We start from the raw sequence: 21,338 nt of genomic DNA, 5'->3' as shown, positions 1-21,338 counted from the left end.
ATTTTGTTGGTATTTCAAGTTTTGATGTGTTTTGAACCAAAAATAAATGTATGGCATTCAAATTGGATGTTTTAGTATATTCTCATTTATTTACCATATACACACGCTTCACTGTTCTATGGCAAAAAAAACACTGTCACTCCAAATCCAAAGTTATGTCAACGAGTCACCCGATCTGTTCCTCACAACCGAGGTCAACAGGCAACACACATCGAAAATGGCGGTGGAAGGTCCTTTTCAGACAATGCAACCACAAGCAAGGATCTGCAAGCAACAGAGTAACAGTGCAGTCTGACACAACTCACAAAGACATTTCAATTTAAATGAATCTTGTTTTAATCAGGTCCACGGGACAAGTAGCAGTAAAAACTAATAGTGTAACCAACACTGAACACAAAGGCTAAGATAACCCTTTAAAATGTTTTTCATGAATAAGAAATACACACAGACAAACTCATTGCGCCCTCATTTGCCAAAGCCAGCCTTGGCTGCTGAAGTGATCATGCACTTGCCGCATTCATCCAGATTGCTCTCAAAAACATTGTCTGTAAAGATTTTTGAGAGCAATCTGAATGCACCTCAGAATTTGCATACTAATTTGTGTACTCTCTTCCAACTATGTACCAGCACATGGAAATGAACCCTGCCTGGGTTTTCCGTTACACACTGCCTAACAATCGCAGTAGACTGTCAAATTAGAGATCACATTAACTTGATGGATGGCTGTGACAACCATGAAATATTTTTTTCCTGCTCTTTGTTTCCTGGTTTTGCTTCTACATGCCTTGGCTCAATGTGATGTCCCAGCCTCAGAGTTTCATCGGGATGGAGATTATTTGTTAGGTGGACTTTTCGACGTTCATCATGCCAGCACCACCATCCATCATCACAGACCAGAAACCATTGACTGCTCCAGGTGAGTTCATAATTAATTCAATGGCAACAAAAAAATACCAAGGATACGTTATGTATATATTTAGAAGAATTAGTGACACATGATAGTGCTGCATAGAAGAATAACAAATTCATAATTCAATGTCAAAGTGGAAAGACTGCTCTATGACTACTCTGCCTGTGTTTCTATGTCAACAGCCAAACCTTCACTTTGTCGAGCTACCGAAGGTTTCAGTTAATGAGATTCACTGTGGAGGAAATCAATAACTCCACCAAGCTGCTGCCTAATGTTGCACTAGGCTATGAAATCTTTGACCAGTGCTCCAACACGCATAGTTTTCCCAGCGTTTTGAAATTTATCTCAATCAATGACTTAATCCAACCTTGGGTTCCATTGGGCAAGAATGTGTCAAAAATGATAGCAGTGGTTGGACCTTTCTCAAGCACGAGTACCCTGACTGTAGCACCACTGCTGATGATGAATCTCTTTCCTGTGGTAAGTTTGCCAACTGTTTTTGTTCACTGCTTTTGTTATCACATGCATTTTTGCCACTAAAAATACATTCCCCCCCTCCCTTCATCAACACTCTATTAGGTCAGTTACGGAGCTGGTAGTTCTGTCTTCACACAGAAAGCTATATACCCCTCTTTTCTGAGAACGGTGCATTCCAACAAAGACGTCATAGAGGTGATTGTCAGAATCATCCTGAACTTCGGCTGGCGCTGGGTCTCTTTCCTGAACAGCGATGATGCGTTTGGCAAGGATGGTCTTGAGTTATTCAGAAAGAGGATTGCTGACACTGACATCTGTCTGGGATACGCCAAAGACCTCAGCACAGCCAACACAAACTATTCCCAAATATTCCAATCGATAGAGGCACAGAAAATTGGCGTTATCGTTGTTTTCACTCCAAAACTGACTGCCGAAGCACTCATTGGTGCGGCGATGCAACTCAATGTGACAAACAAGGTCTGGATTGCGGGGGACACATGGTCCTTAAACAAGAAGCTGCCCAAGGAAAGAGGAATCAAAAATATTGGGACCGTCATTGGGATATCACAGCCAGTTGTGGCCATTCCTGGTTTCAGTGACTTCATCTATTCTGCCAGACGCCAGAGTTACTGTGAAAACAGCCAGACATTTTGTAACCAGTTTTGCAACTGCGGTGGCCTGACTGCAGAGGACATCCTTGCTGTGGATCCATCCTACTCTTTTTCAGTCTATTCTGCCGTCTACGCCCTCGCTCACGCCTTACACAAGACTATGCAATGTGCATCTGGCACATGTAATCGGAATACCACAGTGTATCCCTACAAGGTACTTTTTTTATTTCTTGATTTTTTTTTTTTTTTTTTCATTTGTATTTTTAATCTGTTCCATTGCCGTCAAGTGAAAGGTTGCGGTAATCCCGAAGGCTCTGTCTCCCATCAGGTTTTTGCAGAACTGAAGAAATCCAGTTTTAAACTTTTAAATCAAACTATTCAGTTTGACGAAAATGGCGAACCAACGTTTGGATCCTATTCTTTAGTCTTCTGGAATCAGAGTGGCAATGCAGAGGAGATTGGCTTTTATAAATTTTACCCAGCTCCACAATTTCTTTTAAACAGCACAAAAATCCAATGGTACACCAAGGGGAAAGTAAGTTAGTTTGGCATGTATGACGTACGGTTTGATAGAAGACAAAAGTGTTTTGTTTTGTTTTTTCATTGAATTATGCTTGATGCATTTCATTTGCTCCAGGTTCCAACCTCACTTTGCTCTCCAGAATGTCACACCGGCTATGTAAAAAAGCAAACTGGAAACGAGGAATGTTGCTTTAGCTGTGACATCTGTGAAGACGGAACTTACATCAACAGCACAGGTAAACTTAAGATGGAGAACCCCAGCAATCGTTTGGGTGGAGGAAAAACAAGCAACGGCTATAAAAAAAAAAAAAAAAACCCACCTGCATGAGCAAAAAATCAAACCCTAAATGTAAAAACAAAAGTGCTGACCCTCTTGATTTCTATTGTGTGAAACAGAGGATCCCTACACATGCGTCCCCTGTAAGGAGGCAGAGTGGTCTGCAGCAGGAAGTACCTCATGCCTCCTGCGGGCGGTGGAGTATGTTGCGTTCACCGACACCGAGTCCATACTGATCATCATTGGAGCCTGTGCCTTGGTGCTTCTGACAGTCGCCATGTCTGTTGTCTTCGCCATCAACTACAACACTCCTATTGTCAGATCAGCTGGGGGACCCATGTGCTTCCTGATTCTAGGCTGCCTCAGTCTCTGTAATATCAGTGTGTTTTTTTACTTTGGTGAACCAACAAGTTCCTTTTGTACGCTGAGGATCCTGCCGTTTGTGTTGTTCTACACTGTGTGTCTGGCGTGCTTTGTCGTTCGCTCCTTCCAGATCGTCTGCATTTTCAAAATCGCCGCCAAGATCCCCAAACTGCACAGCTGGTGGATGAAATACCACGGACAGTGGCTCGTCATCGCCGCTGCCTTGGTCACACAGGCTTTCTTACTAGTGATTGGTTATTCCAATGCTCCTCCCAAGCCCTACAATGACACAGTTTGGTACCCAGACAAGATTATACTAACCTGTGACATGAACATGAAAGCAGCTCTCTGTTCAGTGGTTTTACTCGGAACCCTCTGCTGCCTTTGCTTCATTTTCTCCTACATGGGGAAAGACCTTCCCAAAAATTACAATGAGGCCAAATCAGTAACCTTTTGCCTGCTCCTGCTGATCCTCACCTGGACCCTCTTTACCAGTCTGTTGATGTTGTACCGTGGAAAGCACATCCAAACCTTTAATGCACTTTCGGTACTGTCCAGTCTCTACGCTTTTCTGTTTTGGTATTTCCTCCCAAAATGCTATATTATTATTTTTCAACCACAAAAGAACACTCAGAAGTACTTCCAGAGTCTCATTCAGAACTATACCAAAACTATTAGTCAGTAACTGCCTTTGCACTCGCTTCCATGCTGAGGCTGAAATGAGCTGAACATAGTATTGATCCCATTCAGGGAAACAACAAATATGTTCCTTCATATCAAAAAGAACTGTAAACCACTTTTGATGTCTTTAGATTTATTTTTTTCATCTGCTTGCCTTTGCCTTCTATGTGAGAAACTTTACAAGTAAATTCCAAATAATAGTGTTTTTTATTTTAATTAGCATTGTTAATCTTTGTATCGCTGTTTTTAAATCATCTTCAAAATGAATGTCAATTTTGTGATGCTGACTTTGCTCTCTTGACATTTCTTTTAGCAGATATTTATCCTTTTTTATCTTAAGAGAAAAGGATAAATATCCTTTTTTTTTTGTTTGAAACTGTAAGGTTCAAACTTTTACCACTAAAAATATAGGAACACACTATCAGAATCTGCTACAAATAAAATGTACATGTTTTCTTACAATCTTGTTTATCAAATGAAGTTAACATTAATAAAAGGAAAAATTGTATACAGTTATAAAGTGTAATGAGAAATGATTTGCTCCAATGTTTGACACAGAATTTGCAACTCATTGCTTCAGCATTGTACTAGAATTATAGAGCGTACTTTGTAAAATATTAATGACGGTTGAAAATTTAATGTCATCGATGAGCCGACTTCAGTGTTTATTTCCATGTGCAACACAATCAATCAATGTCTAACTAAACTTCAGTAGGTCTCCATCTGTTTATTAACATCACATCGATTTCCCTAACGGGGGTCTACACTTCAACTTGGGAATTTGTCTGACCTATTTATTCTTCTTAGTCACGTATGAACTGCATTTCTTTTCGAGGTGTTTAATTATACCAGAACTTAGAAAGGGATCTTGCTACTATTTTTTTGTAAGTTATTTTTTTTCCCCCTGGAATGGAAATCCTTGCTACACCATTTTTACATTTCGTCACATTTGCAAAGTATACCTTCAATTGATTTGATAGGTTCTCCAGTTGAAATGACAAACATTTGTCAAAAACGCTGTTTAAGATTTCATTTAAGGTCTTTGCATAAAACTTGGACTACCTGTGGACAATGTGAGCAGCAGCTTTGCATACTAATTTGTTAATTCTCTTTCAACCATTAAGTGTTTTACATTTCATGTCCACATCTATGGAAATCTCTGCGGAGCAGACATATCTCGTGCTTGTTTACACCCCGCTGGAAGAGGCAAATGCCACTAGAGTTCTTATCACATTGGTAAACCGAAACATACAGATGGAACACATTGCTTTTCTTTGTGTCCTGGGATACCTTCTACATGCTGTTGCTCCGTGTACTTATGCCACCTCAGAGTTTAAGCGTGAGGGAGATTATTTAATAGGTGGACTTTTTGATATTCATTATGTCAGTTCTCCTATTTTTCACAAAAGGCCAGAAACATTGGACTGTTCTAGGTGAGTCACATCAAAAATCAAAGATACAGTCAAATCATGTCTACCATTCGACTACGCTGATTGAAAACTCTTCTGCAACTTCCAAAACTGGGGAATTATTGGGTAATGCAGTTTTAAAAAAAAGCTAAAGCCACATTTGAAATGACCGTAGTTCGTTTTTTTTTCTCCTCTCCCGTTGGCGTCCTCAGACAATCTTTTCTCCTACCAAACTATCGAAGGTTTCAGTTGATGAGATTTGCTGTGGAAGAAATCAATAACTCTACAAACCTGCTGCCCAACGTGTCTCTCGGCTATGAAATATTTGACTACTGTGCAGAAACAGTCGGTTTCCCGGCTGTTTTACAACTCTCTTCTGTCAATCACTTCATCAAAACTTGGCACACGTCAGAAAATACTCGGTCCAAAGTGATGGCGGTGGTTGGTCCCTTTACCAGCACTCAGGCTCTTACTGCAGCACCGTTGTTTATGGAGGATTTCATTTCTATGGTGAGTTTGCTATTGTATTTGTATTTCTGATTATTTTGTGGGTGAAAACTCATGTTTTTTGTCTATCAATCTGTTGGCAGGTCAGCTATGGAGCAACTACTTCTGTATTTTCAAAAAAGCAGAATTATCCCTCCTTCCTAAGAACGGTCCATCCCAATAAAGATGTCATAGAAGTCTTTGTTCAAATATTGCGGCACTACGACTGGCGCTGGGTGGTCTTCTTAAACAGTGATGATGACTTTGGCATTGACGGACAAGATATTTTTAGACAGATGATCGCTAATACACAAATTTGTCTCGCATACACCAAAAATATCGACACACAAACGGATTACAGCCAAATCTTTACACAGATAGAAGCACAGAAAGCAAACGTCATTATTGTTCTCGCTGCCAAGCCGATTGTTGAAGCCCTTGTTGTCTCTGCAATAAAATTGAACATTACAAAGAAGGTTTGGATAGCGGATGATGGATGGTCTCTAAACAAGAATCTGCCCAAGAAGAAAGGAATTAAAAATATTGGAACCGTAATTGGAGTGGCTCAGGCATTCCTACCAATACCTGGTTTTAATGAGTTTGTCTATTCTGACAAGAGCAAGATGCATTGTGAAAGTGAGAATGAGCTTTTTTGTAACCAGTTTTGCAACTGCAGAAGCCTGACAGCAGAGGACATCACAGCTGCAGACCCGACCTTTTCCTTTGCGGTTTATTCTGCTGTACATGCCATTGCTCACGCTTTACACAAGACCTTGCAGTGCGAAACTGGCCAGTGTAAACGCAAAACTACAGTGCATCCATACATGGTAAGTATTGAATGTCTACTTCATCTTACAGTATTTGGCACTCTGCAAATGTGCAGAAAACACATGATCACCAAAGATCAGGACAAAATTTTGACTTTTCAAAACATAAAGTTCCAATAACTTCAAACCACTTACGCTCTAAAGTGCAATCTGGGCACATGAACATTATAATACCAATGTTGTTTCCTCAAAACAGGTTCTAGGAGAGCTGAAGAAATCAAACTTCACACTTTTAAATCAAACAATTACATTTGATGAAAATGGTGACCCAAAGTTTGGATCCTATTCTATAATATTTTGGAATGACTCTGGTGATGCGGAGGAAGTTGGCTTTTACCGTTTTCCTAAACTGAGTACTTTTTTCATCAACAACACCAACATTGATTGGTACACAAAGGGAAAGGTAAGTTGTCACTTTTAAAATAAAAAAAATGCACTGATGTGATTGGGATTGGGATGTGATTTGGTGAATATCTGCGCACAAAATTGAACGTGTATAAAGGGTGATTCAACAGAAAATCAAGCTTTTATTTTTCAGCACAAGTACATCCTGCAAAATATTTCAACATTTAAGAAATATTTATATGTGCAGGTGCCCACTTCAATGTGTTCACCAGAATGTCTCCCTGGGTATTTTAAAGAGCAAATTGGAATACAGAAATGCTGTTTCAGATGTCACGTCTGTCCAATCGGAACCTTTATTGACAGCGCTGGTAAGTTATTATAAACTTATATAAAAAAGTAGATAAATTGACAAACATATAGATACATAAGCTTAGATGATACATCTACATGTTGCCATTTTTACGTTGAACATGCGGTGTGGCAAACAATTCAAAGCATGTCAACTGCATGTATTCATTTCTTCCTACCTGCCGTATAACCTGAAATATGCTGGAAGCCACCACAAGGGGGCAATCAAGACTTCACATAAGATGCCTTCATGTTTGGAGAGCTACATAATGTAGCTCATTTTCATGTTTCTTTTTTGTATCATGTGACACAACACTGTTTGCTATATTTTTCAAAACTGAACCAACAGTTACAGTTTTGAAATCAATTTAATTTCAACAGAGGATCCCTACACATGCGTCCCCTGTAAGGAGGCGGAGTGGTCTGCAGCAGGAAGTACCTCGTGCCTCCTGCGGGCGGTGGAGTATGTTGCGTTCACCGACACCGAGTCCATACTGATCATCATTGGAGCCTGTGCCTTGGTGCTTCTGACAGTCGCCATGTCTGTTGTCTTCGCCATCAACTACAACACTCCTATTGTCAGATCAGCTGGGGGACCCATGTGCTTCCTGATTCTAGGCTGCTCCGGTCTCTGTAGTACCAGTGTGTTTTTTTACTTCGACGAACCAACACGTTCCTTTTGCATGTTGAGATACCTTCCTTTTGTGTTGTTCTACACTGTGTGTCTGGCGTGCTTTGTCGTTCGCTCCTTCCAGATCGTCTGCATTTTCAAAATCGCCGCCAAGATCCCCAAACTGCACAGCTGGTGGAAGAAATACCACGGACAGTGGCTCGTCATCGCTGGTGCATTCACTGCACAGGTTTTCTTACTAGTGATTGGTTATTCTAAAACTCCTGCCATACCATTCAATGAGACAGTTTGGTACCCAGACAGGATTATACTCACTTGTGAAAACAACATCAGAGCAACGACTTGTTCAGTGGTTTTACTTGTAACTTTGTGCTTCCTTTGCTTCGTTTTCTCCTACATGGGGAAAGACCTGCCAAAAAATTACAACGAGGCCAAATCAATAACCTTCTGCCTGCTCCTGCTGGTCCTCACCTGGATCCTCTTTGCCACAGTGTACATGCTTTATCGTGGGAAGCACATTGAAACCCTAAATGCTCTGGCGATACTCTCCAGCGTCTACTCTTTCATGTTTTGGTACTTCCTCCCAAAAGGCTACATCATCATTTTTCAACCTCAAAAGAACACGCAGAAGTACTTCCAGAGTCTCATTCAGAATTACACCAAAACAATAAGCCAGTAGTGCTTTCTAATAAATATGTGTTTCTTCAGAATGACAACATGATCTGCTTCCCGGCATGTAAACATTCATTTGAAATTGTTTAATAATGACTGGAAACTAACAGAGTGAATTTCTTTGAGGACTTTTAAATCTAAACTGAGATCACCTGAGGCCGACTTCACTACACATACTTGTTTTTGGGAACCTGCTTGCTTACTTTTTATATATTTAATCCTACTTTATTTGTTAGTGTTTTATTTGTGTAAATTGTTAGTGTGTTAGTGCTGCCTTTCGTGGTCAGGTGTCCTTTGAAAGAGGTTAATCTCATGGGGATCATTCTGGTTTAATAAAGGTTAAATAAATGTAAAAAAAAAATATATAGGTTGAGAGAACCTTTGTGTCCGAGACTAGGCTCTGAGAAAATGTATGTACACTATCCAATCTCTTTAAGGACACGGTGAAATATGCAGAAATATGCCTTTGTACCTGTCAGATTTTCCTTCTTTCCTATAAATTGTACACAGAAATATGCTCGCTGTTACAACTTTTAAACTCAGCACAATTTAATGTCTAATTGTGTTTTGACATTTAAGAGTATACATTTTTGTGCATATTTAACAAACCAAAAATGTTTGGATTTTTTTGTTACTATTCTGGGTTTTGATTTGTTGTTCATTTTTTGCATTTGGGGTCTGGATATAAGTTGCATACAAATATTTGTTGATTTAAACACAAATGTTTAAATTTTATTTTTGTGGGTTTGTGGGAATGTGCAGTGAATAGAGAAAGCTTTAATTGTATGCAATTAAAGCTTTTTAATTAAAACAACAAGGTCAATGACAAGTAGTCATTGACCTTGTTGTTTGGTGTTTTTTGTTTAAATTGTGTTTGTTTCTCCCAACCTTCCTCAAGGAGAAATCTAACACGAAAAACACTGGTCGATGTCTTTTGTTTTGTTTTTGTTTTGAATTTTTTTTTTTTTTTTTTAATCTTTGTCTTGTGGCCTGAATCTCCCATTATGCCATGCTGAACTTAAAAATGTTTTTTCAAAAATATGTATAAATAAAATTAAAGCAGGATAAATGGATGTTTATGGATGCTATTGTCATGAAAAGTTCAATGAGCACATCTGGCCACTCACTAGACAACATTAAAGGTTCAGTGTATAATAGTTGGAGATATGGAGAAGAAACGGCGACTTCAAGCGGTTGTATTTTAGACTTCTGCGCTTGAGATATTGTTACTGCTTCTGAATGAGGGGATTTTGTGTCACTGGGTCACGTGACATTCAATCACACAAGCATCTGTTGCTGTGTCTGTGGAATCACTACTTTGGAACTGTTTTAACAAGAAGCATGTGTTGTAAAAAAAAAAAATCCTCTGATGTGTTTGCCTTCTGAACTATGCTTTTAAAGAGAACACATTGTCCAAACAATACTCCATAGACACAGCGGCGGATCTAGGGGGTGGCTACTTGGGCTCAAGCCCCGGATGTTTTCTAATATAATGTGCAGTACCGGAATTCACCAGAGTGGCAGCATGCGCAGGAAAGCAGCCTCGACCACAGACGGAAATCAAATGAGGTTTTGTAATTTTCCCTAAAAAAAACACGGGACAAATTGTGTCCTGGGAGAGATTTTATTTTTCCCGGGACAGGTGGTGAAAAAAGAGAACAATTCTGGGAAAAAGACCCGGCCGCACGGGTAAAGGGAAGATGCATATATTTTTTGTCTTTGTGCGCCACGCATTGGATGTCTGGCGGCCCCCGCCTGCCCGTTCAGATGATCGACCCCTGATCTCCTAGAATCCTAGATCCGCCCCTGCATACACATGAGCCATTATGTCATGATAAATGGTGCATATGAAGGTTACGGAGGTCGAGGTGCTGATATCACCTCGTGTTATTGGCCAACCTTAACTTCAAACATGGTGTCATCAGTGTTGTGGCATGTTGCTATGGCAAATCAAGGCAAGGTTTTGCATGGCGTATTTTGTTTCTTTCCCTAAAGTCTGTCTTAATCACTCACTCGCTAAAGTACATTTACCTACTTCACTTCCGCTCTCCAACCAACAGATTGCCCGAATTCAAATGCTGGTGGCAGCTCTTGCCATTAATCACTTCCATCGGCTGTATTACTGTCATTTGCCTATTGCCATGTCCTGGCCTCACAGTCTGGTCCCAATGGAAAGTGTTTGTGACAGGGCCTTTTCCTGTGTCTCTCACTGACAACTAAACACTGTTTCATTGATTTATATTTCAAATTGCAAGTGTGGCGGCACGACCGGAAGCAGCATGTTGCATTGAGAGGCATTACACCTGCTTCTTCAACACAGGCGGGGGGGGGGGGGGTTCACCATCAACATGAGGAGGAGGGCAGCACGTGCTCATGCCCTTTTGCATACTGATTTGTAAATTCTCCTCCTACCATTTAAAGTACTTTAAACTCACATGCATGGATAGGTCCCAAGAGGCATTACCCAGAGGCTCATCACGGTTCCTGTGGCATTGGCGAGTTGAGGTGAGAGTGCTCGTGCCATAAATCAAGTTGAAGGAAACAGCCGAGATGAGCCATCTCGTGGCTTCTCTTTGTCTCCTGGGATTTCTTCTGCCCGTCTCGGCTCAGTGCGACGTCCCCGTGTCCGAGTTTCGTCTTGGGGGAGACTATGTGTTGGGAGGACTTTTTGATATTCACCAACTCAGCTCGCCCGTCTATCACGACAAGCCAGAGACCATCGACTGCTCCAGGTGAGTCTCGGCAACGCGGAATACATCATTCCGGTCTCGTCCGATCTGGAACCCGAGACAACCAATCACAGACAAAAAAAACTCATGGCTTTTATCACTGTTCCCCAAATGATGTATTGGGCAATTCATTCACGAGCTATTTTCTTGATGTCCTACAGTCAAATCTTCGTCACATCCAATTACAGGAGCCTCCAGATTATGAGATTCTCTGTCGAGGAAATCAACAACTCTAGCGACCTCCTTCCAAATGTTTCACTTGGCTATGAAATATTTGACCACTGCTCAGATATGCAAAATTTACCTGATGCTCTGAAGCTCATTTCAATGAAAGACATGATCCATGTTCACAGTGACCCGCACAATAATGAGAATGGGTCAAAACTGATTGCAGTGGTCGGTCCCTTCTCAAGCACAAGCACTCGGACTGTTGCCCCATTGTTCATGGTGGATCTTATTCCTATAGTAAGGGTTGGTTTTGTTTGCCTTTTTTTTCACAGCTGCTGCTAAGTCTCTTAAGTCTTAAAAAAAAAAAACATAACTTTTCTGAAACTCTTTCAACAGGTCAATTATGGATCTTCTAGCTCTGCCTTTTCAGAGAAGACCAAATTCCCCTCCTATTTAAGAACAGTGTATTCCAATAAGGCAATAATAGAAGTGTTTGTTAGCATTCTGCTGCACTTCAACTGGCACTGGGTCGCTTTCATTAACAGTGATGACGAGTATGGCATTGATGGATGGCAACTTTTCATGAGACGGATTAAGGACACTGAAATCTGTCTGGCATACACCGCAGCGGTCAATGACAATAGCCCATATTCGTTTATCTATGAGCAAATAGAGGCACAGAAGATAAGAGTCATCATTGTTTTCACTCCTCGACTTACCGCCGAAGCGCTACTTGAGTCTGCAATTCGACTGAATGTCACCGACAAGATCTGGATCGCAGGAGACACTTGGTCCTTAAACAGCAGACTCCCGAAGCAAAAGGGAATCAAAAATGTTGGAACTGTGCTGGGAGTGGCTCAAACTGTCATGACAATACCAGGTTTTAACGATTTCACCTATGCTGCCATCAACCAGACTTATTGTGCAAATGACAAACACACATTTTGTAACCAGGTTTGCAACTGCAGTGGCCTGAGTGCAGAGAGTCTCATCAACTCTGACCCAACTTATTCTTTTCCTGTTTATGCGGCTATTTATGCCATTGCTCATGCCTTACACCATACTTTACAATGTGGTGCTGATCAGTGTAATGGCACTATTGAAGTATACCCATACATGGTAAGTATACAGGTATTTTGTTTTTATGATTCCCTGATTTCCCCTTTGACTTTTTACTGTATTGTGTTAAATGTTATAAGTGACCATATAAATGATGTGTTTTGTGTTTGGATACACAATAACAACACATAAACAATTTTTGTGAAAGATATGACCAATGTGCAATCACCTTAATATTATTATATTATTATTTTTTTTACTTGTTTGGCATTAAGGGACAAAGCTATTTGTTTGTTTCGTCTTTTTCTTCTTCTAGGTTTTATCAGAGCTGAAAAAGTCAAATTTTACACTTTTAAACCAAAGCATTCAGTTTGATAAGGATGGTGACCCAAAGTTTGGATCATATGATATTGTATACTGGAACCAAACAGGTGATGCAGAGGATATCGGCTATTATAATTTTCACCCATTTGTCAGCTTCTTCATCAACGACAGTGAAATTCAGTGGTTCAGCGGTGAAGTAGGTTGTTGATCCTTTCTACAGTTACAATAACACTGATGTCTGCGTACAAAAGACAAAAGCAACATTGACTTGGTCGCCATTCGAATATTTGACTCATGAGACTCATAAAGTTCTTACATGCCATACATTCGTACGTGTGATTCCTAAAATTCTGCAATATTTTATTTGTTGTTGAATTATGGTTAGGTACCGGCGGCACGCTGTTCTGACCAATGCAAATTGGGATATGCGAAAAAGATAAGTGGAATGCAGAAGTGCTGCTTCACTTGTGAACTCTGTCGAGGCGGCACTCACGTGAACATCACAGGTGGGTCAAGAGCAACACTGATTGCATTTGCATATGTGATCTGAGATTATGAAATTGAATTTGGCTGTTTACTATTTTTCAATAAAGTTCTGGGAAAATACACATCTGATCTTCTGTATTACCAACCAAAGTGTATTTGTTATAAGCGATATGTAATGGCACAACAATGTATCTATGACTTGCATCTGAAGAATGCATTTTATGTGATAACCCCACCCCCCCCAAAAAAAAGGAATTGGAAGTGTTATCGTTCTCTTGAATATGTATTTCTCTTTCTTGATAACAGAGGATCCCTACACATGCGTCCCCTGTAAGGAGGCAGAGTGGTCTGCAGCAGGAAGTACCTCGTGCCTCCTGCGGGCGGTGGAGTATGTTGCGTTCACCGACACCGAGTCCATACTGATCATCATTGGAGCCTGTGCCTTGGTGCTTCTGACAGTCGCCATGTCTGTTGTCTTCGCCATCAACTACAACACTCCTATTGTCAGATCAGCTGGGGGACCCATGTGCTTCCTGATTCTAGGCTGCCTCAGTCTGAGTAGCATGAGTGTGTTTTTTTACTTCGGTGAACCAACAAGTTCCTTTTGTACGCTGAGGATCCTGCCGTTTGTGTTGTTCTACACTGTGTGTCTGGCGTGCTTTGCGGTTCGCTCCTTCCAGATCGTTTTTATTTTCAAGATCGCTGCCAAGATCCCCAAACTGCACAGCTGGTGGATGAAATACCACGGACAGTGGCTCGTCATATGTGTGTTATTTGTTGTTCAAGCTTTTCTCCTAGTCATGAGTTATTCCCGCACTCCTCCTGAACCCTACAGAGATGTAATTTCATATCCAGACAGGATTATACTCACCTGTGACCTGCACGTTAGAGCAACGACTTCTTCAGTGGTTTTACTTGTAACACTCTGCACCATTTGCTTTGTTTTCTCCTACATGGGGAAAGAGCTGCCAAAAAATTACAACGAGGCTAAATCAATAACCTTCTGCCTGTTCCTACAGATCCTCACCTGGATCATCTTTGCCACAATATGCATTCTTTACAGTGGAAAACACATTCTGAGTCTGAATGCTCTGGCGATACTCTCCAGCCTCTACTCTTTCATGTTTTGGTACTTCCTCCCAAAAGGCTACATCATCATTTTTCAACCTCAAAAGAACACGCAGAAGTACTTCCAGAGTCTCATTCAGAATTACACCAAAACAATAAGCCAGTAGTGCTTTTTGGTAAATATGTGTATCCAAAGAGTCACAAACATGGTGTTTCAAGCTCTGGCAGTAAGTAATCTGACATTTTGAAATGGTTTTCTCATTAAAATTTCCTTTAAAATGATTTGTTAATATACCATTTCAACACGTTTTTTCACTGTCAAGATGCTGGTGTGCGATAGCCATTTATTAGTAATAGATTAGTAGTAATCGGAGTATGTTAACACAAAGTATGTATGATATCATTTTAAAAAATGTGTAGACTTTCTCAAACTGTTTTATTGGAGACCGTCTTTGGTTGTATTGAGGGGCTGTTTATTCCAAAACTTGCACAATAGTTACATTTTCACCAAATGGGGTCGTTGGAAAAAAAAAATGTGCCTGTTTCACTCAAGCTTCTTGTTTACAGATCTCATTTCACAGAGCTGGTTTCTTATTTTCTCAGATTTTTACAAAAAACTAAAGTACAAAGGTCGTTTATAACTGTTGCTTTTTTTTGGGCTAAAGTTTTAAATGCAATAATTATCACCACATGATGGCGCTACTTCACAAAATCCCACGCTGCGATTTATTTAACTCCACACTCTACTTTGAAGTAATGCAGTTATTTTGTCTTATTCTTCGGGATGGGGACTGGGCCATGTAATACAGTATGTGCAAATAAAAAAAAAATCAGCACAAATGAGCTGAAGTTTTTGTTATAGTACTCATTCTTTGTTCTATTTCTATTTCTCAATCTCTAAGCGGTTTCAAGTAAAATCGATTTATTTTAAAACAATCTATTTATAATTTAAAAAAAGGTGTTTGTTTGCTTGTCTGTGCTGCTGCTGCCCTCCACCATTTGAAAGTCAAAGTTTCACGCCGTGACGCTCCGCTCGGCCGCGGTGCCCCTCCAAGTGGGACGGAAGAGCCCTGCAGCGGGGGGGGGGCAATTCCACAGGCTAAATTGCCATTTTGTTGAGGCCATTCACGTTGCTGGCGGGACGACGGGGAGGACGGACCGTGAAAGCAGGAACGAATTGGTAAATAGTGCCACTTAGCATGGCATATGGCGCCCTTAGAGAGCCGGACGCTGACATCGACAAATTGACAATTTCATACCAATTTCAGAGTTTGCGTTTGCCACACACGACGCCTACCCACGACCACAGCGCGTCGGCAAAATGTTCCGTTGGAATGTCGCCCAATGGGAGATGGACGGTGAATGAACCAGCGAGGTGTTTGGAGCCATTGCAGTCATTTAAACATCAATCTGAACGGAAACGACACAATTATCCAATTGGCGTTCTGTACACACGACTGTCCCTGTCCCAGTTGCTTTACTTTTGACACAACAAATACAGATACAAATCTGCCTGAAAACATGAATTACCTTTTTTTTTTCTATAAATTCGGCCAGAGAGAGTTGAATCATGCTGCAACTCGGGCCGCATGCACATTTCAGTTTCACAAAATATGGAGCGAGGAAAATCCGAGGAACGCCCCGCGCTTTCAGTGCTGATGTGGCCAGATAAAGGGGGGGGAGCGCTGGGGGAGAAAACTTGGCTGGGTAACGGGCCTTTCCCCCCTTTTTGCAACCGGAGATAAAAACAAATCAAACAATGTATCCCGTTAGAAAGGGAGGCGCTGCCGTCCAGCCGCCATGTGGGCTTTTGGCCTTTCAAAGGCTGCGCTGCTGAGTGACCTGACTGCACCCACTGGGCCTGTCAGAGATCCTCACGCTGAACCAGATTCTCCTTCATTTGGTCCATGACTTGACACATTATAGTCACCGTTTATACAAATAAGCTGTCGTTCGCCCCGTTTGTGAAATATAATTAAAACATCGTCGTAAGGATTAACGGGCCAGCAAGAATGATCTAGCACTACTTAAGTAGAGTTTAATGTAGCTACATCGGTTTATTCTCTCCAGTGTCTACACCGTGGTTGTGTTTTCCTAAGCTCCAACAATTACTGAAGGTTAATTTTTGAATCGCGCGCTATTGTTAAAGCTGTAAACGTGGGGTTGACGTCCGAAGACTGGCCCTCGAAGCCATAAATCCATCAAGCAAAAGATAAAATTGGCAAACACTGAGGTATGAGTTATAAACCCATTGGCGATTAAAAGATAAAGACGTAGGTGTAAAGGTATACTTTTCAGTAATATCATTAAATAAACAAAACCTTTGGGCTTGAAATCCAAAGTAAGTCTGGTAACTGTTGTTTTTACGCGCGGTTACGGACAGTGTTCTAAAGGATGCGTGGCCATTGTCATTCAAACACGAACCAAGTGGTTCAGAGCAAATGGCAGATGTTTTGCAATTCAAGGCGCATCAATGCCCATGCGCTTTAGTGCTTAAACAATGGCGCCACCCCTTTTGTTAGACACTTGTGTCTTTCAGCGCGCAGCACGACAAAGGGGCTTCATCCTCCAGCGAGTTATAAAGTTACTTTCTAGTCAGTTCATCTCGGCCCCTGAGAAAACCTTAAGCGATGTTAATGTGCGCCTCTGGTCTTTTCACTGGCTCACCCCGGCACACACTGGCAAACAGCAGCCATTGTGCCGTCGAACCAAAGTAAGAAGTCTTTAAATAACCCCAGTGGAGTCCATAGAAATTCATGATGCGCTTCTCGTTTGATGTTTGGCCGGTGCTCCATCGACACGTCCGTCGCGTGGCTTCCCACAAACAGAAATCCTGTCTATATATTTCTCATATTTTTCCAGTGGGAAACTGTGTACCCGCTCTCACTGTCTCTCTCTCTCTCTCTCTCACACTCTCTCTCTCTTTTAATGTGACTTTGTTACTGACAAAGAGCACTTTGGTCACACTCGCAGTGCCTCAAGCTCGTGTGAATGGAAGGCGTTAAATCGATTTGCTGCGCTCACGGTGAGCCAAATTACAGGTCTCAGCCCGCATATTCTAATAAGGATCTGCAACCGGGCGTTGTATAGCTCATGGGCATGCTATCAAATATGTTTTCATGATTATCAAATAATGGCTGGTTATTTATTATTATTTTTAATCGTGTTTGTTTTGCCAACATTGGAGCGATTTTAATACTTTGATTATTCCTTGAATATGTTGTTACTTTGTCAGTATAGCACTGATTATAGACCACACGATTTCAACGGAATCTTAACTTTAATGTAAAATATTTAACGTCTACAATGAAAAACAAGTGTGCTGTTATTTCTACAGCAGTTATGAGGTAACTACAGGTAAGCAAACCTGACATGTCTTTATCAAGTATTTTTGAATGAGCGAGAAAGACCCTGATAGCCTCGTCACTGTTTGTGTGTGAGCCTCGCTGCTGCCTTTCATGCAAATGCCTCAGTTTCCCCCCGAGAAGAAAATAGTTTATTGCAGTAATTGCATAATTGCTTCACTAATTGTTGTTAACAAGTTCCCCAATAGTCCAATTATTACAGCCGCATTGTCGGGTCTCTGCCTGCAGGCATCCATGACAAAGGCCCTATAGGGTTAATGAATGACCCGAGGCTGAAAAGTGAAAGTGGAAGGAGAGCCCCGATCCCTTTAATAAACATACACTTAGCTTGTCATTTAATGGCACCTGCATTATTATGTCCAGTCGCTACACAGGTCTCTCGCCGCGCCATTATGATGGACTTTTGTGAGAAGCGAGGTGGAAATGGAGGGAAACTGTTTTAAAGCCACCGCTACCGGTTATTTCAGTGACATCAGTCACCCCCCCGCACCCCCGACCCCCCAGCTCTGCCATGTCTGCCCCCGTGTTGTCAGCACAGCGCAAACACTAATTGGAATTATACCGAATAATCAGCGGAGAAATCTCTCCTCTGTGGCGCCGACCGACAAAACAGGCAACAGTTGTGATGGCGCGACATGCTCTCCTCTCCTCTCCACGCTCTTGTGTTAAAAAGCCAAGCGTGACAGAGGCAGATAATGCGACGCGCTGACGGGACAAAACGCGCAAGAGGGCTCACTTACACCACAACACGACGCACAAATTTCATACCAATTAAATGTCACAATGTGGCACCAACGTTTTGGTTTTTTTTTGTTTTGTTTTTTTTTTTGTAGATTTTATACAGAAAAAAATAATGATGTCGCTATTATTTATTTTTCTTTTATTCTGACCCCGAAGTTATTTGAATACATGTTGCGCTATTTAATGCAAAATCTACCACGTTGGTGTTCAGTGCACTTGGAGAGAGCAACATGGAAATGTCTTCAAAAACATGAGGAGTATAGACTATATACTATAATATAATAATATATAGTATAAATTGGAGGGGGGGGGGATAAAACTTTCAGAAACATGTTCACCATCCTCACTGTCCACCGCCACACTGTTTTAGGTCAACACAATCAACACGCATGCTGAGTTGTCTTGAGCAACAGGTGCCCATATTAACCGGACTTGGATGCGCGTCCAACATGTGCAGCGGACTGCAGTGAACCTTCTGTCAACACATTGTTCAAGCTCGTATGACTTTCCCAAGAGTTCGCAGCCTTTCAGGTCGCAGTGTGGAAAATCGAGAGGCGAGGGAGACGGGACAAGGGGCGGCCCGCGATTCTCCTCGGTGCCTCAACTTGCCTGGTATGAGGACAAAAAAAAAAAGTCGAAGGCGCACAATAGCCTAAAATCCTTACGTCTAAGCATTCCTGTCCAAAAATCCGTGTTCCCTTTCGTTACGTTTTATGAGTTGGACGAGTGTATGCGTAATAGTTGCTGTACCCTTTTATCCAAAAAGAAAGAACCTCGGCGGTGCAGGTGTGACGCCGCTTGTAAGGCCACCAGAAAATCAAATCGTTGTGGGAACACGTCGAGAATTACCACGGTGTTGCCTCCGTTCTGGTGGCGTGAAAATTCGATATAAAAGGCTGAATGCAGGAGTCAGCGGTGGCCAAACCACCTCAAGCACAACTATAAAGATCACACAACGTGTTTTACGGTTTTCATCGTGGAGTTTTGGTGCCACACGCGTTGCTTTCTCATTCTCGTCCGTAAACTCATCCTTCCCAGCCCCAAATCACACAGTTTACCGCATTCATAATGTGCAATGGGAAATATGGATGAGAACCAACGAACGTAAAAATATATATATATATTAAGGGCTGAGAATTCTCAGTCTATTCGTTGCACTTGTTTCGCAACAGAAACGCAGCAGCAATGCCGCTTGCAACACTTTTCAGCGTAAACAATTCACCTATCAAAGTCTGAGTCTCAGACTGGACCTGACTGTCAAATGACGCCCATGCTGCTCATTTAAGCGCCAGAGACAGGCGGGAGTGTTTGCATTGAGATGTTAAGTGGGTGTCTGTGGCCTATATAAATCCTCTCACGGGGTCAGCCTCTCAGTCCTACTCCCTGACAGAGACGGAGCTTAACTTTAAGGAAGCCAAGAACAGAATGGTGGCTACGACAGACTGCACGGAAGAGTCCAGACCCATAGCGGGGAAAAAGGTACGTAGGGATATACGTGGTGGGAAGATATCCGTGCTGTGAAGTAACTGGATATAAGGAGGGGACCGGGAACAAATGATTGACGTATCCTCTAACTTTCTGTCACAGGTCTCCAAGCCAATCATGGAAAAGAAAAGAAGGGCTCGTATAAACAAGTGTTTGGACCAGTTAAAATCTCTTCTGGAGAGCTACTACAGCACCAGCGTGAGTGCGCATCGTCTAGAGCTTAAGCACCTTAGAATCGGTTTCGACATATTATATTCCAATACTAAACCGGTTTTCCTCTCACAGATTCGAAAGCGCAAACTGGAAAAGGCCGACATCCTGGAGCTCACTGTGAACCATCTAAGAAACCTCCAGAAGATGCAGACTTGTAAGAAGTAGAAAATGTCACGGGATATATCTTTCACAAAATAAACCCTAACACTATATTTTCGCGCCATTTCGTCTGTGCGCAACATTGTGTCTCACCTCATTCTCTCTGCTTTTTCCAGGCACCAGCTTCGCGTCCGAGGTCCCCAATTTCCAGAGTGGTTTCCGCCGTTGCCTGACGAACGTCAACCAGTTCCTCCTGGCGGACGACAACTTGAACGGGAGCGAGCGCTGGATGTTGTCGCAGCTCTCGCGCAAAATGTGGCGCGCTCGCGGCGAAGAGGAGGCCTTCAGCACCACGGACAGCTACCCGGAGCGGGCAGAGGCGGCGGAGGGAGCACAGCGACTTGTTCCCGCGGTGAAGGGCTGTGAGGACGGAGACACGGCCAAATCTAAAGCGCTCATGTCAAACAACATTCAAAAGCCCCCCTGCGCGAAGAAAGAGAACCCGTGTAAACGCACAGAAAGACTTCACCCCAAAAACTCCAGCCACAAGAACTTTGACTCTGTCAGTCACGGCAATGAAGCCGCAAACACTGTGGCCCAAAACGTGTGGCGGCCTTGGTAGTGTGTGGAGATGTGTTCTAAAGCTTGTCATACCTCTATGTAATGATTTAATGTTACCGATTGCACTGTATAGATTTTTTTTTTTTTTTTTTTTTTTAAGATATGTATGTTTTTATGTTTTATTTTCATAATAAAAGTCAAGAAAATAATACCTCAATGTCTCATTTGGTAGACAAAATCAGACAGAAATTACCTTCGTAGGACGAAGACCTTTGAAAGAGTGGGAGTCATGATGAACCTCGTCTCCTCGCCCATGCGTTTCATTCCCCCACAGTAAAGTTCGCATGCAGCATTTAGCATGTTATGCTATTGTAGCCAAGCGTTCAGGGTTCGCTTATAAAGTTTGGGTGTAAGGAAGCAACAAACGGGACAGGAGGCGAGATCACAGGTGGAACAGTATCCTGTTTCTTCTTCTACGTTC

General features: G+C 41.9%; 4 protein-coding genes across 5 annotated transcripts; all 4 read left to right on the top strand.

The window, feature by feature from the left end:
* The first annotated feature begins 453 nt into the window (after positions 1-453).
* On the top strand, positions 454-3,915 carry tas1r2.2 (taste receptor, type 1, member 2, tandem duplicate 2). Its single transcript, XM_076042059.1, has 6 exons — positions 454-916; positions 1,093-1,390; positions 1,490-2,212; positions 2,327-2,533; positions 2,636-2,756; positions 2,917-3,915. Exons 1-6 carry the CDS (start codon positions 720-722, stop codon positions 3,843-3,845), a joined length of 2,475 nt encoding a protein of 824 aa, XP_075898174.1. The 5' UTR covers positions 454-719; the 3' UTR covers positions 3,846-3,915.
* Positions 3,916-5,095: 1,180 nt separating this feature from the next.
* LOC142898944 (taste receptor type 1 member 1-like) lies at positions 5,096-8,698 on the top strand. The gene is made up of 6 exons (XM_076042256.1): positions 5,096-5,274; positions 5,463-5,760; positions 5,841-6,563; positions 6,760-6,966; positions 7,156-7,276; positions 7,638-8,698. The coding sequence occupies exons 1-6, from the start codon at positions 5,096-5,098 to the stop codon at positions 8,564-8,566; spliced, it is 2,457 nt and encodes an 818-aa protein (XP_075898371.1). The 3' UTR covers positions 8,567-8,698.
* A 2,303-nt stretch (positions 8,699-11,001) lies between these two features.
* Positions 11,002-14,691, top strand: LOC142898844 (taste receptor type 1 member 1-like). 2 transcript variants are annotated; one of them, XM_076042090.1, is made up of 4 exons: positions 12,007-12,575; positions 12,832-13,035; positions 13,225-13,345; positions 13,632-14,691. In XM_076042090.1, exons 1-4 carry the CDS (start codon positions 12,039-12,041, stop codon positions 14,558-14,560), a joined length of 1,791 nt encoding a protein of 596 aa, XP_075898205.1. In that variant the 5' UTR covers positions 12,007-12,038; the 3' UTR covers positions 14,561-14,691. The 2 variants fall into 2 exon arrangements, 1 of the variants encoding a protein (XP_075898205.1); XR_012928650.1 differs by lacking the exons at positions 12,007-12,575; positions 13,225-13,345; positions 13,632-14,691 and adding an exon at positions 11,002-11,291 and having other exon boundaries at positions 12,832-12,899.
* A 5,191-nt stretch (positions 14,692-19,882) lies between these two features.
* her3 (hairy-related 3) lies at positions 19,883-21,068 on the top strand. Its single transcript, XM_076042045.1, has 4 exons — positions 19,883-19,978; positions 20,087-20,182; positions 20,270-20,351; positions 20,473-21,068. Exons 1-4 carry the CDS (start codon positions 19,925-19,927, stop codon positions 20,916-20,918), a joined length of 678 nt encoding a protein of 225 aa, XP_075898160.1. The 5' UTR covers positions 19,883-19,924; the 3' UTR covers positions 20,919-21,068.
* The last annotated feature ends 270 nt before the right edge of the window (positions 21,069-21,338 follow it).

This window comes from Nelusetta ayraudi, unplaced genomic scaffold, assembly GCF_046127955.1.
Source record: "Nelusetta ayraudi isolate G7.1 ecotype Tasmania unplaced genomic scaffold, CSIRO-AGI_Nayr_v1 ptg000070l, whole genome shotgun sequence".
Lineage (NCBI taxonomy): Eukaryota > Metazoa > Chordata > Actinopteri > Tetraodontiformes > Monacanthidae > Nelusetta > Nelusetta ayraudi.
This window is presented reverse-complemented; position numbering and strand designations above follow the sequence as displayed.